General features: G+C 35.7%; 4 protein-coding genes across 6 annotated transcripts; 1 reads left to right on the top strand and 3 right to left on the bottom strand.

The window, feature by feature from the left end:
• Positions 1-316: 316 nt before the first annotated feature.
• LOC141695096 (uncharacterized) lies at positions 317-5047 on the bottom strand. 3 transcript variants are annotated; one of them, XM_074499353.1, is made up of 6 exons: positions 4430-5046; positions 2482-2984; positions 2321-2388; positions 1651-1740; positions 1386-1562; positions 317-706 (listed from the first exon to the last, which is right to left on the bottom strand). In XM_074499353.1, the coding sequence occupies exons 1-6, from the start codon at positions 4930-4932 to the stop codon at positions 656-658; spliced, it is 1392 nt and encodes a 463-aa protein (XP_074355454.1). In that variant the 5' UTR covers positions 4933-5046; the 3' UTR covers positions 317-655. The 3 variants fall into 3 exon arrangements, 2 of the variants coding, with proteins under 2 accessions (XP_074355454.1, XP_074355455.1); XM_074499354.1 differs by having other exon boundaries at positions 2482-2963; XR_012564274.1 differs by lacking the exon at positions 317-706 and having other exon boundaries at positions 1424-1562; positions 1651-1745; positions 4430-5047.
• Positions 5048-11480: 6433 nt separating this feature from the next.
• On the top strand, positions 11481-13292 carry LOC141696551 (pentatricopeptide repeat-containing protein At4g19191, mitochondrial-like). Its single transcript, XM_074500677.1, has one exon. It carries the CDS (start codon positions 11481-11483, stop codon positions 13290-13292), a length of 1812 nt encoding a protein of 603 aa, XP_074356778.1.
• LOC141695117 (uncharacterized) lies at positions 13251-17663 on the bottom strand. Its single transcript, XM_074499375.1, has 5 exons — positions 17344-17663; positions 17196-17249; positions 14883-16863; positions 13729-14781; positions 13251-13636 (listed from the first exon to the last, which is right to left on the bottom strand). The coding sequence occupies exons 3-5, from the start codon at positions 15686-15688 to the stop codon at positions 13621-13623; spliced, it is 1875 nt and encodes a 624-aa protein (XP_074355476.1). The 5' UTR covers positions 15689-16863; positions 17196-17249; positions 17344-17663; the 3' UTR covers positions 13251-13620.
• Positions 17212-17649, bottom strand: LOC141696549 (putative disease resistance protein At1g50180). The gene has a single exon (XM_074500676.1). The coding sequence runs from the start codon at positions 17647-17649 to the stop codon at positions 17212-17214; it is 438 nt and encodes a 145-aa protein (XP_074356777.1).
• Positions 17664-19438: the final 1775 nt, after the last annotated feature.

Here is a 19438-nt window from a genome sequence, read left to right as displayed (position 1 = left end):
TGCCAGTCTGAGCTGTGATACCATGTCAAGGGACCAGTTACGATAAAAACTCAAGGTGCTGGAGAATGGCCATTTCCAGCATCTTATATTATTCTAACAGGTATTACTACAGCTGATGCATTGTTCTATTGTCACTTCTAAGTTGTAGCTGGTTCATAGAGTCTGCAACAGAAAATGACCCTGTTTATAAACGCAAACGTGACCTCAGTTTCACCATCCTCAAAAGGAACTATTCGATGCTTAATTCATACAGAGGCCAACCGTGACTGGATCCTAAATCTAATCAATTGGATAAATCTGTGTCAACAATGTCATGTAAACTCCTTATAATGTACTCAAAATTCATTGAACTTAGCTACTGGATCAACTTAACAACTTTCTTTTGCATTACAGAAAACGCCAGACCTTAATGTAACAGCAATACATTACACATCCACTAAAACTGATACAAAGTACTTCACATTACACCACTATATATGATACAAAACTTGCATTCCTGCGCGTATCTTTACTTTCAGTTGCAGAACTGATAAACGATAAGCAGTTCAGTCTGGTATATAAATGTACAAAACACAAATAGTTTCCACAAACTCTGTTTAGATCCAAACTCTTATCCGAGTTGAATATATATTGCTACAAGCTTTTACCAAATAATCTATCCTCTAGCTGTATTGAAATCTTGGGATATATATGTAGCCCAGGCATCCTGACACAGAATCAACCGTACTATAAGAATCACAATCAATTGTAAGAATAAAAGGTTTAACTGCATACGTGTGTGCGTGGGAAGAATAACAGACTGTTCGATATTATATTTCATGGAGGCATGTCTTGGCAGTTCAAATGAATCGTTTGAGAAAAAAAATGCATCTAGGTTACACAAATTCAGTATGAAAATGCTAATCAGATATGCAGCATACTGGAAAAGCGTTTATACCAATCTGTCGAGTTTCTGTATAATAGCAAGAGGCAACGATAACTTGATTAGCTTTGGGCTTTTATGATAAGCAAGATAATGGGTAATCATGCCCCTTTGTGTTTTGGATTGACATTATGCCAATAATTGTTTGTCGCTTGTTGCTAAAAATCCTAATCATCTCACTCTTCCACTGGCGCAGCGTTTTCTTAACAATAAAGCAAATATAACTTAAGATCTCTAAAATTCAATATTGCTATCCAAAATGTCACATTTATGCTTTTTTATGTCATTAGTTTGTATATATTTGGCTACACTGTCATTTGTAACGTTTGAAGACAATGTTAGTGCAGTACCAGTCTACCATAATCACCCTAGGAAGTGATATATTACAGTGGTCGGTGTGTGAGGTCACAGAGAGACATTAAAACCGATACACGTGTACATAAGTAGGCAAGAAACAGTGTACCTGAAGGATGGTAAGTGCCTTCTCTGCAATATATTTTTGAGGGGGAGTTGCACCCCTTTGCTGCAGTTTGGCAGGATGCAGACACAGCCGTGCTTTCTGATAAGCCTTGTTCAAGTTCGAGCTTTCAGTCAGGATCGCTAGAGGTACTGTGCACCAGCCGCTACTTGGCCACAATATCTAATATTTCAGCACCCAAAATAGGAGAATTAGTACTAACTCCAACGTTCTCAATCATAGAGCAGTATCTTGGGAAATTAGTTATTACATTGTGTAAAGTTGAGATTAGCAATTGAATGTTCCTTTTCTTTCCAGATGACCACAGCCTTATCTCTTCATCTAGTAATGCCATTTCCTTCTGTACTACACATAAAGAAGAAGAAAAGTGACTTTTAGTCAAAACTTGCTTCTGATTCAGAATCTGAAATGAAGAAAATGGTTAGAAACATAAAAACATTGACAAAGTAGTCATTTCAAGTGTCCCGACAAGGGGATAGCGCTCTGAAAAATGGAGCAAGTAATCATGTTACATGAAAACACATGCATAAATGGGGACCTATTAACAACCAAAACTAATTATTGAGTTACAGGCAGATCCAGAATTGATCATTGGGATATAGCTACCGGATCATCATCCACAATCCATCGCTAGATTTTTAAGACAAAAAGTAGTTCAGCTGTAAATTTGTTTCAATATTGTTTCGGACCCCCTCAGTTTTCTTCTCCACATCAGTCATCTACTAAGCAGACACTGGTACAAATAATGCCACCACTACTTTATCCCGTACAATATCTACAACCACCAATGTTTTCCTCCACGCGTCAGTTAACATTGACAGACAGTTGGTAGTTATAATGTCAGTTTTTTAACCTAAAACATCGACGATAAACACTTTTTTCCCTTTAAATAACATTACACTTATGCATAACAAAATTACCAGTTGTAAGTCCAGTGATGCATATCCATATAATTGTGCATCAGTAAGCGGAAGCACAGCAGGTGTTTCTGCGAGTCCATGAACATTCATAGTTAGCAGCAACTCATAGGATTACAAAATGATGATTATCAGTACAGTTGTAAGGAGATTTGTAAACTTACCTGGCATCTCAGCAGAAACTTGTTTCTCAGGTTGTCTAATGCCCCAGTCTTCTAGTAAACTTTGCGACTGAAATTTCCCTTTTGCCCATTCAATAGCTTCAGCAACACCTCCTACATTATCTGTTTGTTCCTTATCATCAGCATTAATCTCAATAACGTAAGAGCTCATTACTTCATCGTCATCACCTTCCTCCTCTTCTTGAATTTTGTTGGTCCTATATTGTTGTTCTTGAAGAAGGGAGGATACAACAGATGAAGGGGAATTGACCTCTAGATCATCTACTGATACTTTGAAGCTACTATATGAATTAGGACCAAGGTTGGACGTTTCCGGAGAAGACACGCGTCTAGAGAATCCAAAATCGGTGTTTTTCAAACTCTCAAAATGTTCATTTTCAGCAACAGAAGGACGGCTGCATGAAAAATCTGGCATTCCCTGTTTCTGTTGCACTACTTTTTGCATCGCTGTTGATGTCTTCCATCTAGAAGGAACATTTATTGGCCTTCGAATAAAGATTAAAAAAAATAAGTGCAAAGAACATTTAAGAAACCACATCTGAAACATGCATTCAGTAATATAAGCTGTTCATAAGCCTTCACTTCAACACTTGCACAATGTTAACAACATATTGTGTCTTGTGATAGCAGAACAACATATGTCTGGCTCCTGCTCAAGCTACTCAGTTTTTTAAATTGTGTCACAATTTCGCTGGTCTAACTTACATTATTACTCTGCGATTTCACGCCTATTTTATAAAGAAACGGGGTAGCACAAATTTAAAATGCTTGTCAGCCTCTCAAGTCTCTATCGAGACTTAAAAATTTAACTTTTCATTACCGAGAAAGAAAGGTAACCAGTGTCGGACAATACTTAAAAATTTAACTTTTCATCACCGAGAAAGAAAGGTAACCACTGTCAAACAATATATGATCCAGTTAAATCCTCCTAACACCTCCTTTCTTATGATTTCCGAAATTCCTCAGGATGAAATTCTTTCCTCAATTCCGAAAATAAATCAATATCTAAAACAAACTTGCTATCCACACTGACTAATGAACCCAACATAGAAGGCCATTACTTATCATATCATATGCTGTGACATAATAGCTCTTTTTCTTTAAGGCTAAACCATAAGCCTGGTAGGGTCTCCACTAAAGAGAGGTCGGCCATGAGTTTAATTATTATTTTTGATTTATATGTTCCATTTATCCAAAATCAAAATTGCAATGTGTTTTAAGCAGTGTATATAGATTGAAAAGAGTAAACTAAACTCCCCTAAACATAATCTCCAGTTTTATCAAAGAAAACTATAAAACCAGCACATTTAAGCATATGAACTCTAGAGGAGATCTCGGAGTTAGGTGAGAAATTTTCAGTAACACGGGAAAGTAGATTTTAAGAACTCAAAAAACATTTAATATGATTTTATTAGGCTCTTCTCCTAGCATCAGAAGAGCTGAACTGATAACTTGATATGGTATCGAGTTCTGATCCCTCCTACCCCTAATATCTCACAGATGTCTGTTTTGGACACAAATGTAGATTAGTGCCCCAAAGACGAGTTTCTAACTGACTCACTGTTCGATCCAAAAATGAATTTTGGAGGTAGAGGGTGCTAAGTTGTATAATGATCCATCAAACAAGATTCAAATTTGTTTTTCTTCCATGCAATAGAAATTGATCACAATTTATCAACTTAGTGTTGGTGCAGTGGTTGAGCTCTTGTACCCCTTGCAGGAGGTCGAGTTCGATTCCTAGCGTGTGCGTGTGTTATCAATTAGCAAAAAGATAAATTGATCACAATTTTTATTAGTCAAAGGACAGGTCTAGATTATTACTCACTATCATCAAAAATTAGCTACTTATTCGAAGTTGATGGAAAATTTTTTATGGTACAAATTTATTAAAATTAAATGTATTAATTAAAAAATAAATAAAAGGTAGTACCTGAGCTTTGAAGCAAACACAGGGAAAGAAGCATCTTCATCACTGATCATAGGCTGGAAAGGACTAAACTCCTCCGAACTCAACACCGACGACGAATTCGACTTAGAATTCGTCGTTTTCGACTTTGATCTCGACCTACACCTCCTACTCTCCTCCGTCTCATTCCTAAACACGTCAACATAAAACTCATCAACTCTCTTCCCTCCTCCGGCAGCCGGAATCCTAAATTCCGGCAAGTTCCTGCCGGTAGTCGCCGGAGAAACAAATTTCTCCGGCTTCCGAAAAATGTGCTCGTACGAAAGACTTTGCATGTCGCCGCGGGAGAATTGGCGGGAAAGAACAGTCCGCGGTGGGCCCCCAAAGACGTCGTCGAAGTCTTCGGGGTCTAGTGGCGTTGGCTCACCGGAGAAAAGCTTACTAGATGCATGTTCAGTTGATTTTCGACGTGGGATTGTAGGGTTTGTGGAGGACAATCCCATTGGCATTCTCCATGACTCGTCCATTTTCTTGCAAAAATTTGCTTAAGAAATGAAGTTTTATAAGTGAAAAATGTAATATATGTTAAGAGGATGCTTTTCTAGAGTGTGTAACTGTGTATGATAGATTGCTTAGTCAAAAAGAAGTATCATAATGTCACTTTATATATGGAGGTTTTGGGACCTAATTCATGGAGGGGTGTTTGCAACGCGAGAATGAGTTTACTTTTGTATTTGTAACTTTTATTTTACTATTTAATTAAAGACATACGTATCGTACCAGTAATTCGAACCGAACCGTCTCATACTCGATTCGATAAAATAGGCTCAACTCGATTTGAACTTGTTATTAAGCTCAAGTTCGAACACATTTTTGGGCTCATTATTTTCGAAATGACTATTTTATACTTAAAATTTAAATTATATTAACTCTTTTAGGCTAATTACTTACAAAATATAATACTTACAAGGTTATATTTATACATAGCAATCAATAACTCGAATTAGAGAATTTGGCATCAACTAACATTATAAATATAATGAAAATATATTTTTTAATAAATAAGATAGTTAGAGTGATATATATTAAAAGTTATTAATATTATTGAAATGTATCTTACATCTCCATTATTACCATATGGTTAATTATTTGATAAGTCGATGCGTTAAGTTCAGTTGTTAATTATAAATATTATTTATAAGTTGTAACTTCTAGTTGCAATATATAACGTTATAAAAATTACTAACGACTCTTGATTCATGGTGCCAATTTTGAAGAAGCAATATTCTAATTTGTTCACGATAAAAAAATTATAATTTTTATAATTATTATTGTATATTATTTAAGATGTTAAGTTCGCAATAAAAATAAAAAGCATATTTTATGAATTGATGATATTAGGATATTATTAATTGATTGGAAAAGTAGAGTACTAAAAGTATTAAGTGTATTATTCTGAAATACTTTTAAATGAAATGGTATTTTTAGGTTAAATTTAAAAATAAGATAATATAATCAAATAAGTTTCGTGAATTCGAAATCAAAATTGGAAAACTCGATAATAATCATAATAGACTCGAAAACTCGTTAAAAACTCGATAAACTCGAAAACTTGATTAAAAACTCAATAATCTCGAAAACTCGCAGACAGCTCAAACTCGAGTCGTTTATTTTTCAGGATCGAGTTCGAACATAATTTTCAGGTTCGATTATTTTTGAGTTCAACTTGACTCGATAAATAAACTCAAACTCCAATATGATGAGAATTATTTTTGAAAGGAAATTCATTTGATCGATATAATGTCATCAGGTTAAAATAAAATAATAAACACGTTAAAATAAAGATAAATATTTGAAAGAATTTTTTTTAGCTCATTTAGTGTCATCATCAGACTAAAATAAAATTAAATATATTATCCATTCGGTCTATGAGAAAATGATATTTACCCCGGACTAAAATAAAATTAAACAAAAAAATAATAGCCCTAAATGCCCATCACAGATAATAGATGGCCCAAAATGCCCAAAATTTAAAATTAATGGCCAAAAATACCGACGTGACACACATGTGGTACATACGTATCTAGAGATACGCATTCTTAAAATGTGCATCATGGGATACGCATGCTTTTATTTCAGTAATCAAAAACTGAAAAATATAAAAAAAAATAGTAATTAAAATTAGATACGCATTTGTGTAATACAGATCTTTAATAAATATTAAAAAAATAAGTGAAGATAGACATATTTGAAATATGTGTCGTGGGATGCGTATTTGTAAAATATATGTATTTTGTAAAATCGAATACTTCTTTCCCATGCACTCCAAATCTCAATATTTTGGATCGTTAATATTCAAATACGTATATTTTGGGCATTTTCCCCCGAAAGTTCTCGTCCTAGCAAACATCTTTCTTATGACCCACCCCTCTGCTTTTTTAACTAACTTTGGATTTTTGTTCTTGCATACACACCATTTTAAACATGAGAATGTGTAGATATACAACAAAATTACAACTATTTCCCTTGGTCCTAATAAGTCCCGTCCATTCAAACCATCTCTCTGTGGAATAAAATGATATAAACAATCACATTCCCTCACTACCTAACATAAAAGAACATAAAATGTATGTATAATTATAAACACTAAATAACAATAAAATATCTGCTTTTTTGGTGTCAATGTCATGATTTTACTTGACAAATTAAGATTACAACCTTTAATGAAGCTTTTGTTAATAGTGACACTTACCAAATAATTTTATTCTTCCTTTTTATAATTTGATTAACTTTTACCTTTCTAATTATCATTAGAGTTTTGTGTCTAAGCTACTCAATATTATGGACTTTGTCCCCTTTACACCTCACCTTCGCTCGCCAAATCCTACGCTAAAATTTTATTCCTTAGGTGCTATAAATTTACTTTTTTAAGGACCGATCTGAATATTAATTTATATTCACCTTTTTATTGCGGAATAATGGTAGGTTTACACTCAAAGACTCTTAAATAATTGATGGAGGAAAGTAACAAATCCGTCTAAAATCTTAGGAGGCGTTTGATACAAGATATTTAATAAAGGGAAAGGGAAAGAATTGGGCTGATTCCCTTTGTTAATGTTTGTTTCGTAAAAACAATCATTCCGAAAACCCTTTTTTAGTTGTAGGTTTATCCCTTATTCCTCAAACCCCATTCCTCACCTCTCGCTAGGTATTTGAACACTCTTTCCCACTTTTATTTTCTTATTTCAATTATAATTTAAATCTTGGATCAAAAAATTACATCAGTATGAAATTAATTTTAAAAATTAAAAATGATTTATAATTTAGTTTTTATAAATTAAAAATAATTTTTATATAAATTTATATGTTAATTTATTAAAAAAGTTAATGGTGCAATTAAATAATTAGATTTTTATATTTATTATAATGTTAATATATTATACTGTTATAATATAAATATATTTGACTATATTGAGATTGCTTAATATTAAAAAATCAAAAATAAATGTATTCATGTAAATTTTCATTCCATTTCCAGATCTGAACCAAACACGTAAAACAATTCTGAATCTTTCCTTTCCTTTCTCTTCCTTTCCCTTTCTCGATTCCATTCCGTTTCCCCGAGACGAACCAAACGCCCCCTTAAAGTGTTATTTACATTAAATAATTGGGGGTCGCAGGACTCGAATCCGAGTTCATCTCTAAATTTCTAAATTGAGCTCTGTTAAATAATCCGTCCGTCTAAGATTTTAAATTGTTAGAGCAAGACCTGAACTAAATCAAACATAAAATCGAGTAATATACTTGGAGAAAAATAAAAGAAAAAATATACCTTCCCGCTTAATTGTGGATTTGAATAGATCAAATCTAGAGTCTGTTTCTAGACCGAACGTTTATATATATTACATTTCGAGGATAAATGTATATTCTCTCCGTCCCATTAAATTCTCTACGTCACTTTTTGACACGCTTTTCAATGCTCATTTAAAGTATAATTCCATTATATATTTTTTATTTTCTTTTCTGTATAAAAGTTTTATGTTTAAACCTTTATTCATGAAAAAAAATTAAAAAAAAATCATTACGGAACACTATTTTATAGAAGCCTCGAAATGCGTGCAAATAGTAAACATATCTAAATCAACAGGACGGAGGGAGTACCATTTTATGTGAAAAAATATATGATTTGACACGTGTATATTTGTGGGTAATTTAAATTTAGGTACCCAATCAAAGAGTCAGAAGTGAAAGAAAGGAAGAAAGGATTGGCTCTGTTGTGGTCCAGATAAATGTAACCAAAAGACAGAAAATAAGCACCACCAACTGACTAATGTTGAGGAGACATTCGACAGCATGTTCAAAAAAAATCATTCGAATATGATAACAATCTTGGGACACTCTTCTTTTTCGAGTTTTTGTAATGAAAATCCAGTGTGAGGAGGAGACATGCATTGTTAAAGTAATTGGTGTAATGCAATACAGTATGATAGACATTATGGTATAGTGTGTGCTTTAACTATATTTTTAGAAAGGTGAGATTCATTGGTTGGCTTCATGATTACAATTTATGTAGTATAAAGGGGGGGGGGATTATTTAAGATTTAGCATAAACTTATTGTCAATCTCCAAATTTTAGCATGAGGAAATATCCTAGCTACACTACCAAGACAAAACCGACCGTAAGAATGTGATCGGTTCAAAATTGGTCGCCTATATTGGTCGGCTTTACCATTAAATTGATCAAATTTTCAGTCAGTTATGTGCCATTGCTTATTAAAAATACGTGAATCCACTTTGTACACGTGTCATCACGTACGCATATGTGGAGTGACATACACTCGGTTTTGTCTAGAAAACGAGAAATTGACTAAAATTCAAAAAAGATCAGGGCCAAAATATGCATAATGATCGGTTATATTTTGTCAGATTCCAAACGGTCTTTTTTGTGTCCGCAAGTTTTTAACATGTTTTCTTGTAGTGTTGGATACTTAGAGGATTAAATATAGTGTATTTTTTAAGAGATTTACTAGGTTTCCCAAATTATTTCTCCAAAAAATTTCCCAAATACTTATGTGTCACGTTGTAGATAACAACTTATCTAATAATAATATAGGATCTCGGGTGCATACATATGCGCTCACAAATTAAAAACCGTCATGTATTTGCTACATCATTTAATAAATTTTTTGGTGAAATTTTTTGGGAACCTAACCGTACTCATTTTTTAAATAAATTTTGCAATTACAAATATGTTGCCTCACATACTTGGGGAAGTTTTATTATATCATCTATCATTAATTTGTTTAAAAAAAATTCATTTTGCGAAAAGGATTACGCAAACTATGGTTCTGGAACAATTGAACAAGGATAAAGATTATAGTCATATTAGATTGTTAGCGCAATATCTTATCAAAAGATATCTTATCAAAAACCTAGCCTCCTCGGCAAAATCAGCCTCTTTTAACCGTGCTTCTATCGGTTTATCCGGTGAAAATCCCCAAATCTGTTGATTTGTTTTATATTTCTTTTATTTCTTTCAATAATTTTTCTTTTCAGGGAAGAATTTTTACCTATTTAGTTTGTTTTAAATCTAATTGTCAGAATTTGGATTTTCTTTCATCTTGAATTCAAGCGGAACATATTGGATTTGAGGGTGAAATGATTATCTCTTTTTAAGTTTCATTTTTTCAGATCTGAATTTTTTATTTAGATTTTCAGTTTATTTTCTCTCCTTGATGAGAGTTTGTTTATTTCTCTCCTTTATCATGAGTGCTGGATCTGATTTAGTGATGAAGGTTTATACTGAGTTATATTTATGGTCGATAGCTCAAACGCGTTGGGATTGTGATTGATGGTCGTTGCACGAAGACTTGCATGAAGACCGACGATTTGATCCATTTTATGTTTGTTCGACTGGATCATTTGTGTAGATGTCGTATGACTTTTTATTATTGAATTAAATCTATTATTCTTCAAAAAAAAGGATAAAGATTATAAGGCAAATCAAATCGTCATTTGTGAATTTAAAATTTGAAGAATTCTCATTACATTTGTGTGTAAAATATTATAGTAGGTTGATATTGAATATAATTAACTTACATTAAATTATTAATTAAATAAAAAATAATAATTTAATGTTAAATAAATAGAAAGAGAGAATTACATTTTACACCCCTTAAATTTGGTCAAAACTCAACTTTGTATATCTATTTTCGGAAATTGCAGTTTGCATCTTCCATTTTTTAAAATCCGTTCCAAGTTACACCCCTTTTGCCAAAATTTATCAATTTTTTAGCCCAAATTATTTTCTTCAACAACATATATTATCTATTCTTAAAGAGAAAAGATGAGATATATTATAGGAGACAATAAGTAGGGCTAATTAATTAGGCAAAAAGGATGCATGTTGAATCTAATTTCAAAATAAAGGGATGAAAACTTGAATTTATAAAAATAGATATACAAAATTGAGTTTTGACTAAATTTAAGGGATGCAAATATCATGCTCTCTAAATAGAAAAGATCATGAAATAAATACTACATCACATGTTGTATTCTCAAACAATAAACTTGTCAAATAAATAAACTTTTTCAATCTTAACATATTTGCAAGAATTTATTTCATTTTTAAATTCGATAAATGATCAAAATTTTCAGATCTCCAAATATTTATATACACAGGTTAACAGCAGTTGATTTGAGTTCGAAACCAAACATGCAACTCCACACTTCTCAACTCTCAAGACTTATGAAACCCTACACTTTCGCTCCAAAACTCATGCCCATTTACACAACCAAAACTCAATCTTTCAGCTCAAATCTCCCTCTTTTAAACCTTCTTAACAACCCAAATCACCTCCTTCAAATCCATGCAAGATACATTCTGCATGGCCTTCATCAAAACCCTACACTTTGTTGCAAGCTCATTGACAACTACACCACTCTGGGCCTGTTCAAACAAGCCCAACAAGTCTTTAAATCTTGTACCAACCCAAACCCAATAGTATATAACTCTTTTATTTGTAATCTTTATGAGTTTGGTGAGTTCAAGAAAGCCCTTGTGGTTTTTCAAGAAATGATCAAGAATTGTTTAAACCCTAATGAAAATTCTTACTTTTGTGTGTTGAAGTGTTGTTTGGAGCTTTGTGATGTTGAAAATTATAAAAAGATTCATGGGCATGTTGTAAAACTTGGGTTTCATAGTTTTGAGTTTGTGAATAGGGTTGTTGATTATAGTGGTTCTTGGAATGCATGTGATGTGACTGAGGAAATGACTAATGGGGGAGTTGAGTTTTGGAATTTTTTGATTTTTGAGGCGTGTAAGAGGTGTGAGTTTAAGGAGAGTTTTCGGGTTTTTGGGAGGATGAGAGTGAGAGGGGTTTGGCCTAATTCGGTTACGATTGTGAATTTGTTGAGAGGGGCTTGTGATATGATGTCGTTGGAAGTTGGGAGAATGGTGCATTGTGTGGTTAATGTGAGTGGTTTGAGTGATGATTTGGCAGTGAATACTGCGTTGCTTAGTTTTTATTCCAAGGTGGGGTGTTTGGAGGTTGCGAGATTGTTGTTTGATCGAATGCCTGGAAAGGATTGTGTTGTGTGGAATTTGATGATTTCAGGGTATTCGCGGAATGGGTGTGCTGTAGAATCGTTGGAGCTTTTATTGGGAATGGTGAGATCGAGGATTAGAGCTGACTTGTTTACAGCATTGGCTGCTATTTCTGCTATTGCGGAAGTGAAGTCTCTTGAGAGAGGTAAGGAAATGCACGGTCATGTGATACGAAATGGTTTAGGCTATCAGGTGTCTGTGCATAACTCCCTCATTGACATGTACTGCAAATGTGGTGGTTTGGCTAGTGCCAGAAAGGTATTTGATTTAGTTACAAACAAGACTGAAATCTCATGGAGTACGATGATTAAAGGATTTGTTAGCCATGAGCAGTTTGTTGACGCTGTGTCTTTCTTTGGAGAGATGCAATTGGAGGGCTATAAAATTGATTTCATATCGATGGTTAACATCTTGCCTGCTTTTGTTAGTCAAGGGGCATTAGAACAAGTAAAGTACTTACATGGATATTCAACAAAATGCGGATTAACTTCATTTCCCTCTGTGACTACAGCCTTTCTTGCAAGTTATGCTAAATGTGGATGTATAGAAATGGCACAGAAGCTATTTGACGAAGATGAATTTACTCATAAAGATGTAATAGCCTGGAATTCTATGATTAGTGCGTATTCTAAGCATGGGAATTGGTTTCAATGTTTTAATATGTATGTACAATTGAAGCGTACAAACTTGAAGCCAGATCAAGTTACGTTTCTCAGTGTCTTGACGGCTTGTGTTAATTCTGGTTCTGTAAATGAAGGATGGGAGTGTTTCAAAGAAATGACTGAGAGGTATGGTTGCCGACCTAAAGAGGAACACTATGCTTGTATGGTAGATCTTCTAGGTCGAGCTGGACGAATTAAAGAAGCATTGCAGCTCATAAATTGTATGCCGTTTAAGCCAGATGCTCGCGTGTGGGGGGCTTTGTTGAGTGCTTGTAAGTTACACCCTGACATGAAAGTGGCTGAGTTGGCAGCTGAGAGGCTAATAACAATGGAACCAAAAAATGCTGGGAACTACATATTACTATCCAATATATATGCTGCAGCTGGGAAATGGGATGAAGTAGCAAGAATGAGGGTTTTTCTCAGAGATAAGGGACTAAAGAAAACGCCTGGTTGTAGTTGGCTGGACATTAATGGAAAAAATCATGAATTTCGTGTTGCTGATCAGTCTCATCCACAGTCACATGATATTTATACCATTTTAAGAAGTCTAGAACTTGAAATCAAGATAATTATGAAGAGTGAAAGTTCGGGAAATTGTTTTATTGACAACATATAAGTACAGGAGAACCTACCTGGTACTAAACCAGGAAACTTGGTTTCCTAAACACTCTGCCAGGAAACCGGAAGAACATTTAAGTCGCAAAGCGTCGGTGAACAGCATGTTCCAGCTTCCTGTGGTTTGGGGAAATGTCCAAGAATAGAACGCAGAATCTTATATAACATTCAGAGTAGAAATTGAAGTGACAGCATAATGAAATCTCAGAAGATGTTGCTAAACAAGAATCTTGAACTAAAGACCAGAATATAAAGAATACATGTATGATATAAACCAGAATCCTTGAATGTCCTTGATTTCAAGTTTCTCTGTTTCTTCTCCCCTGATTTCAACCTGTGTGAAAGCTGCGAAGAAAAAATGTCTGTATTATTTTTTCGTGTTTAATTGTAATTGGTTGAATTATCACCTTGATTGATGCTATTAAAGTAAGGAGTACCTCAAAATTTGATTCTCATTTTGAACACAGTCAAAATGGGAGAAAAAGCTGCACCGGGAACAATAGTAAATCCATTCGAATAAATTCATTAACTGTCTGCAGATTCCGCAAAACCGATCAATGTTGTGATAAACTCTTGGCAGACAAGGAGAAAAGATAAGAGGGTGTTCATTGTGGCTAATAATTTGGCGTTGGGTGAAGGTATTAGTATTAGCACAAAGCTGGTGAAATGTAAGATCACAATCATTGCAATGATAGAACCAATAGTTTGTGTCGATATCCTCAGAGCAAAGCTCGCAGTTGAAGTCGTGCTCATGATCCATCACCATACTAGAATCATATATCAAACAAAGGGGGTGAGGATCCCACCGGTGTTTAAGTGTTGCTGCCTTCATCAGACATCCTCCACATACATAGAAATCGCAATTTTCACAGCCGTGTTTACATTGAGTATTATTTTTTCCACAGGCTTTGCAATCGTAATTAGTTGTGTGATGTTGAACAAGTTGGTGATGGTGAGCTTCGTGTTTGATCATTTTTGGTAGCATGGCACATTCGATATGAAGTTTTACATCTGATGAATGTAGAGGCATGCTGCAGTTGCTGAAGATTATACCGTTGCAGATATCTCCACAAACATTACAAACGATATTTTCTCGTTCACTGAACTTAAATGCAAAAAGCTTCATTCCTGGCCATAGGTGGTGCTCCATCTCTTTGGGCAACTCTGCACAGACTTTGTGAAGAAAGTATTTACAACTTACACAACCATAAAATTGCTCGCCATCAGTCCGGATTGGCTTGACACAACCATCACATAACAATAATGTTTGATCAATATCGTTCTGATTATGCAGCTCATTAATAGTTATCAGTTGTAGATGATGTTCATCATGAGCCCAATCCTTAATATGATTTGTTGTGCCTGATGAACTACTGTTGTTATTACCGTCCAGTGTGCTCATCATAACCTTGACAAATTTTTCAAGTAATGATGATCCATCAGTAGCCGGGAGGTGCACCAAATCCGGATATATATCATTTTCACTAGAGCTGAAAATGCCATAAGATGTACAAGATATTAATATCTGCAGGACTGATAGGCAGAAAAGTGACCAGACATTGAAATCAAGTAGATATGACAGAAGTATTACCTGATCAGCATTAGATTTGATCTAGCACATTGAAAATGGACAAAAAATCGACATTTTGAACAATAGTATAGCCAATTTAATCGATTCAGTGTTTCATGACAGAGTCGGCAATACTGAGCAAATTTGTGATAGGCTTTTGGAAGAGAAAATTTGAGGATAAGAGGGTGTTTATCATGAAACTGGAATAAGAAAGAAGAAGGAGCATCCGCGCAACTCTTGTGAATCCAAAACTGACATATGGCGCATATATAAGACAAGTCTTTGATGTTATCCTCGACTTTGCAAGCATAACATTTGAATGAGGATAGATTCTGGATCAAGGCTAATGGGTGTTGAGTGTGAGCTGGATGGTGAATCTTCGTGTCCTCTACGGACGGAAATAGGCAAATAGCACATTTGAGGCAAACAAAGAATTTTCCATTAGGATGACAGTACGAAAACCATTTCCATTTTATGCCGCAGATGGCACACACATCCTTCAATTGGTGTGTATGATGCATGTACCGCTGCCACACAGTTGGTTTGACAGGTGTGGGATGGAGGGAAATAAATTTAAAGTGGTGCTGGCCACTGGTGGTCTGCTGGCGAGTCACGGATATCATACTAATAATATATTCAAAAAACTTGTTGAGAAGGATATCATTACGTGTTTTGGGAACTTCAGCACTTAATAGTATTTTGGGAAATTCTGCACAGCTTTCAAGTAGTGGTTTTTCGAGTCTCGGGGGTGATTCTGCACAGTTTTTGTGGAGTAAGAATCGAAGACATTCATCATCCACAGGACCACCAGTATCAGTACACGACATGCATCAGCCTCCCTAGCAATGTAGTTCTCATTCAGGATTAGTAAATGGCCATGGCTAAAGTGCTTCATTCTGTATCTCTTTTCGTGTTTTTGTGGCCTTAACTGTGGTAGGATGAATGCAATGTTTGTACTTATAATGCACCAGGTCATCATCTGTTCTACATTACATCTCCAACTTTTAGTTGCTTGCCACTAAAGGCGCGAATATCTTGTATTCAACTCTAAGAACCTAATATTAAGAAACAAACTTGTAAATTGTACTAATACTCTTTTGCAACTTATAACATAAGTATATGTTCTTGCCTTCATGTGTATAAAACTAGCATATGTTCTTTTGAAGTATCTTGCGCCAAACTCCAAGTATATGTTCGTAATTGACCTCTCTTGTTGTAAATGTAGCTTTCAGCAGTATGATCCTACGGAGAACAATCAAACGAGATATGTGTCATTATATTGTTCTGTTACTGATAATTGCATATCCAATAGACTATACACATGAGTGTAGTACGATAAAATTACTACATTTTTACATTTTTTTATCTGTATGCCAAGTCTTACATCTTGAAGAACACTAGTGTTAGTTGCAGGTTTGCAAGTTAACTGGCACACCTGCAACTTTCACGTCGATGAATTTTTTTAATTTCGGACTGGGAGTAGCACCTGCATTTTATTATATCTGCACCTGACAGTAGCTACCTGAGACAGATTTACATTCATGTCGTTTTATTACAATTCAGTGTCGATATAAAATTAGCAAGATGTGACCCCAATATTGGTGGCAAACTCGTCGGGAAGTCATTGATTAGCAACATTGATCGATAGTGTTGGTGATTGACTTGCTTGACAAAGTAGGAATTTGCTTCTTTGCTTGTACATCCCTTATCAAAATACACCACAAGTTGCCGAGTGTAAGCTAACCTGGAGCCTACAGAAGGACTGAGATGAAAATCATTTTCTTTTCGAATATCAGTAACTTCAAAAAAATCTTCTACTTTTGCTTGGGATAGAGTTAGGTCCTCATAAGATCATGAAGAGAACAAGATTTGAACTTTGTAAATGACGAGTCCACATCATTGAATCTCACTTGAACCATACTCTTATGGACGAGTTCCCCCATTTACGATTCAGCTACTTCCATCATTGTTTCTTCCATCCTTTGAACGTCTCTGGTAATGTCTGAAACAAACATTCATGCAAAAACACTCATTTAAAAAGAATTAAAAAGCTAATTACAAGATAGGGTCTCGGACACTGCAAAATAATAAAAAACCACAACAAAATTATTGTCACTAATGTGATCGCACATTTCAATTTAAATTAGCATGTTTTTTCAAGTTTCTACCAAATTAAACCTGCATTTTATTCTAGTTTCAGAGCACTTCTCTGCAACTTCAAAATCTATCAGTTGACTCTACACTGGATCAAATCAGCTAAATTTGCAAAAGATGTTTCTTAACTTTGCACTAGATTGGGTTTTGTTCTTAGAGTGGAGTGAATGAAACATGTACCTAAACAATCTCCGCTTTAAAGAGCTTTCAATCGAAGAAACTCCCAGCTTTGGTCTGCACTCAGAAGTACAGGTCGGTGAATGAACCCTTTTGGATTTACATGCTTAGCAACATCAATTTTATGACTAGTAAGCAATAATTTGCTTACAGATTTTTCAGCTGTGAAGGCATCTTTTAAAGAATCCCAAGCATTGGTTGACCATATGTCATCAAGGACTATTAAGCATTTTTTCCTTTGCTGAATTTGCAGTAGATTCTCCACTAACATGTCATCGTCCATCATTAGGATTTCATTTTTTTTCTCAGGTACAAGACTTACAAGAATCCGCGGCAATACAAGTTTTGATTGCCACTTTCGTGAAATGGAAACCCAAGCTAAACCAGCAAAATGAGTCTTTATTGTGGAATGATGGTAGATTTTTTGCGCGAGAGTGGTTTTACCTAGACCTCCCATTCCACAAATAGAGATAAGCGGGTAACAAATGTTCAGGCAGTGATTATAGTGACTGATAACTCAGGTGAGTGGGCGGCTCCGTCCGACGCCGTTCCTGGACCTTCTGGGTGTAAATGAGGTGTAGCGGCTTGTTGGGCATCTGCAAAACAACACCGGAAGGGGGGTTTGGCTCCCACGGCGCCTCCGGTGTAAGAATAAGAACAGAGTTTTGGAGATGATGAAGATGTATGTAATTGAGAGGCTACTATGTCTGTATGAATATGAGAGAGAGAGTGAGTGTGCAGATTGTGAATATTTTCTAACCCCTAAACCCTTCAGCCTTGGGGGTATATATAGCCCAAAGGTAGGGTTTAGGGGTAGTTACCTCTAAATCAGGGCCGTTGGATCTTGGGAGCAGAGGACGCCTGGCTTGGGGGATTGTTTACACGTGTCCAGGGGAGGACCACCTCCAGAATGTCCTAACGGCCTTCTGACACGCGTCGTGCTTGTCTGGTGGGTTGGTGTTGATAGCTGTCATAGTCACGTGTCCACGTACCTTTCCTTGGTAGGTTGTGGGATGTGCATGTGCTTGCTGGGGCTTCCTTCATGGAGGTCTTAGCCCTGATCTGGACCTATGCAGGCAGGTGGATCCGGATCCGGGTCATAAGATGGACCCGGGCCTGGTCTCTCCATCTGAATATTCTGGGAGAGGGGGGTCCCGGTCTATCGATCGAGCCTGGTATCCTTTAGATCCAGGTTGATTCCTAGTCGGGTCTCTTATACCTTATCATTTGCCCCCCACTCCCTTATGCAGATTTTCTGTATGAGGGAGTAGAATTAAATAGTTGCTTTAGGAGAAAAATTTCTGCTCCTGGTTGCCCCCCAATCCGGATCTGGTGTGGTAGATGCCAATCCGGATTAAGGTAGAATGGTTGCTTCAGAAAAATTTCTGCTCCTGGTTGCCCCCCAATCCGGATCTGGTGTGGTAGATGCCATTCCGGATTAAGGTAGAATGTTTGCTTCAGAAAAAATTATGTTCCTGGTTGCCCCCCAATCCGGATCTGGTGTGGTAGATGCCAATCCGAATTAAGATAGAATGGTTGCTTTAGAAAAATTTCTGCTCCCGGTTGCCCCCCAATCCGGATCTGGTGTCGTAGATGCCAATCCGGATTAAGGTAGAATATCTGCTTCAGAAAATTTTCTGCTCCTGGTAGAAAATTTTCTGCTCTTGGTTGCCCCCCAATCCGGATCTGGTGTGGTAGATGCCAATCCGGATCAAGGTAGAATATAAAAATCCGAATTAGGTTATATTAAATTGCCTTGGGAAAATTTCTGCTCCAAAATCTTTAACCGGTTTAGAATGATCTGGATTAGGGTCTTTGATCTGGGTAGTGGGTTGTGGAATTTGAAAAGTTTAGGATTTGTAACGTTTTTTGCTAATCCCTCCATGAATTTGAATTTTTTGCAGTTAATTCCTAAAAAATCGCCCCCATAATGATTATTGGTCTTCAATGCAGTTTTGTAATTGCTATTCCAGCCAACTACACCCTGCCACGTGGCAGGGGTTGTTCCTTTTCTCGGGCCTATAAAAGGCTGTCTCCCCTCTTCTCTTATTTTTTATTTTCTCATCAAAGAAACACCCAACCGTCACTTATCTCTTGTTCTCTCCTAAAGTTCCCGAAGTCTCGCCGGCGATTTGAAGCTCTCGATTGTTGTTGCCTTGATCGTTGTTCTCCTTGCTCTTTCCTCTTTTGCTTGTGATTTATAAGCCTTCATCTCTTGTTTTTTTTTCCTTTCGAGTTCTCGCACT

The sequence above is a fragment of the Apium graveolens genome, chromosome 11 (genome assembly GCF_009905375.1).
Source record: "Apium graveolens cultivar Ventura chromosome 11, ASM990537v1, whole genome shotgun sequence".
Lineage (NCBI taxonomy): Eukaryota > Viridiplantae > Streptophyta > Magnoliopsida > Apiales > Apiaceae > Apium > Apium graveolens.
The sequence above is the reverse complement of the archived record's forward strand: the minus strand, read 5'-3'. Positions and strand labels throughout refer to the sequence as shown.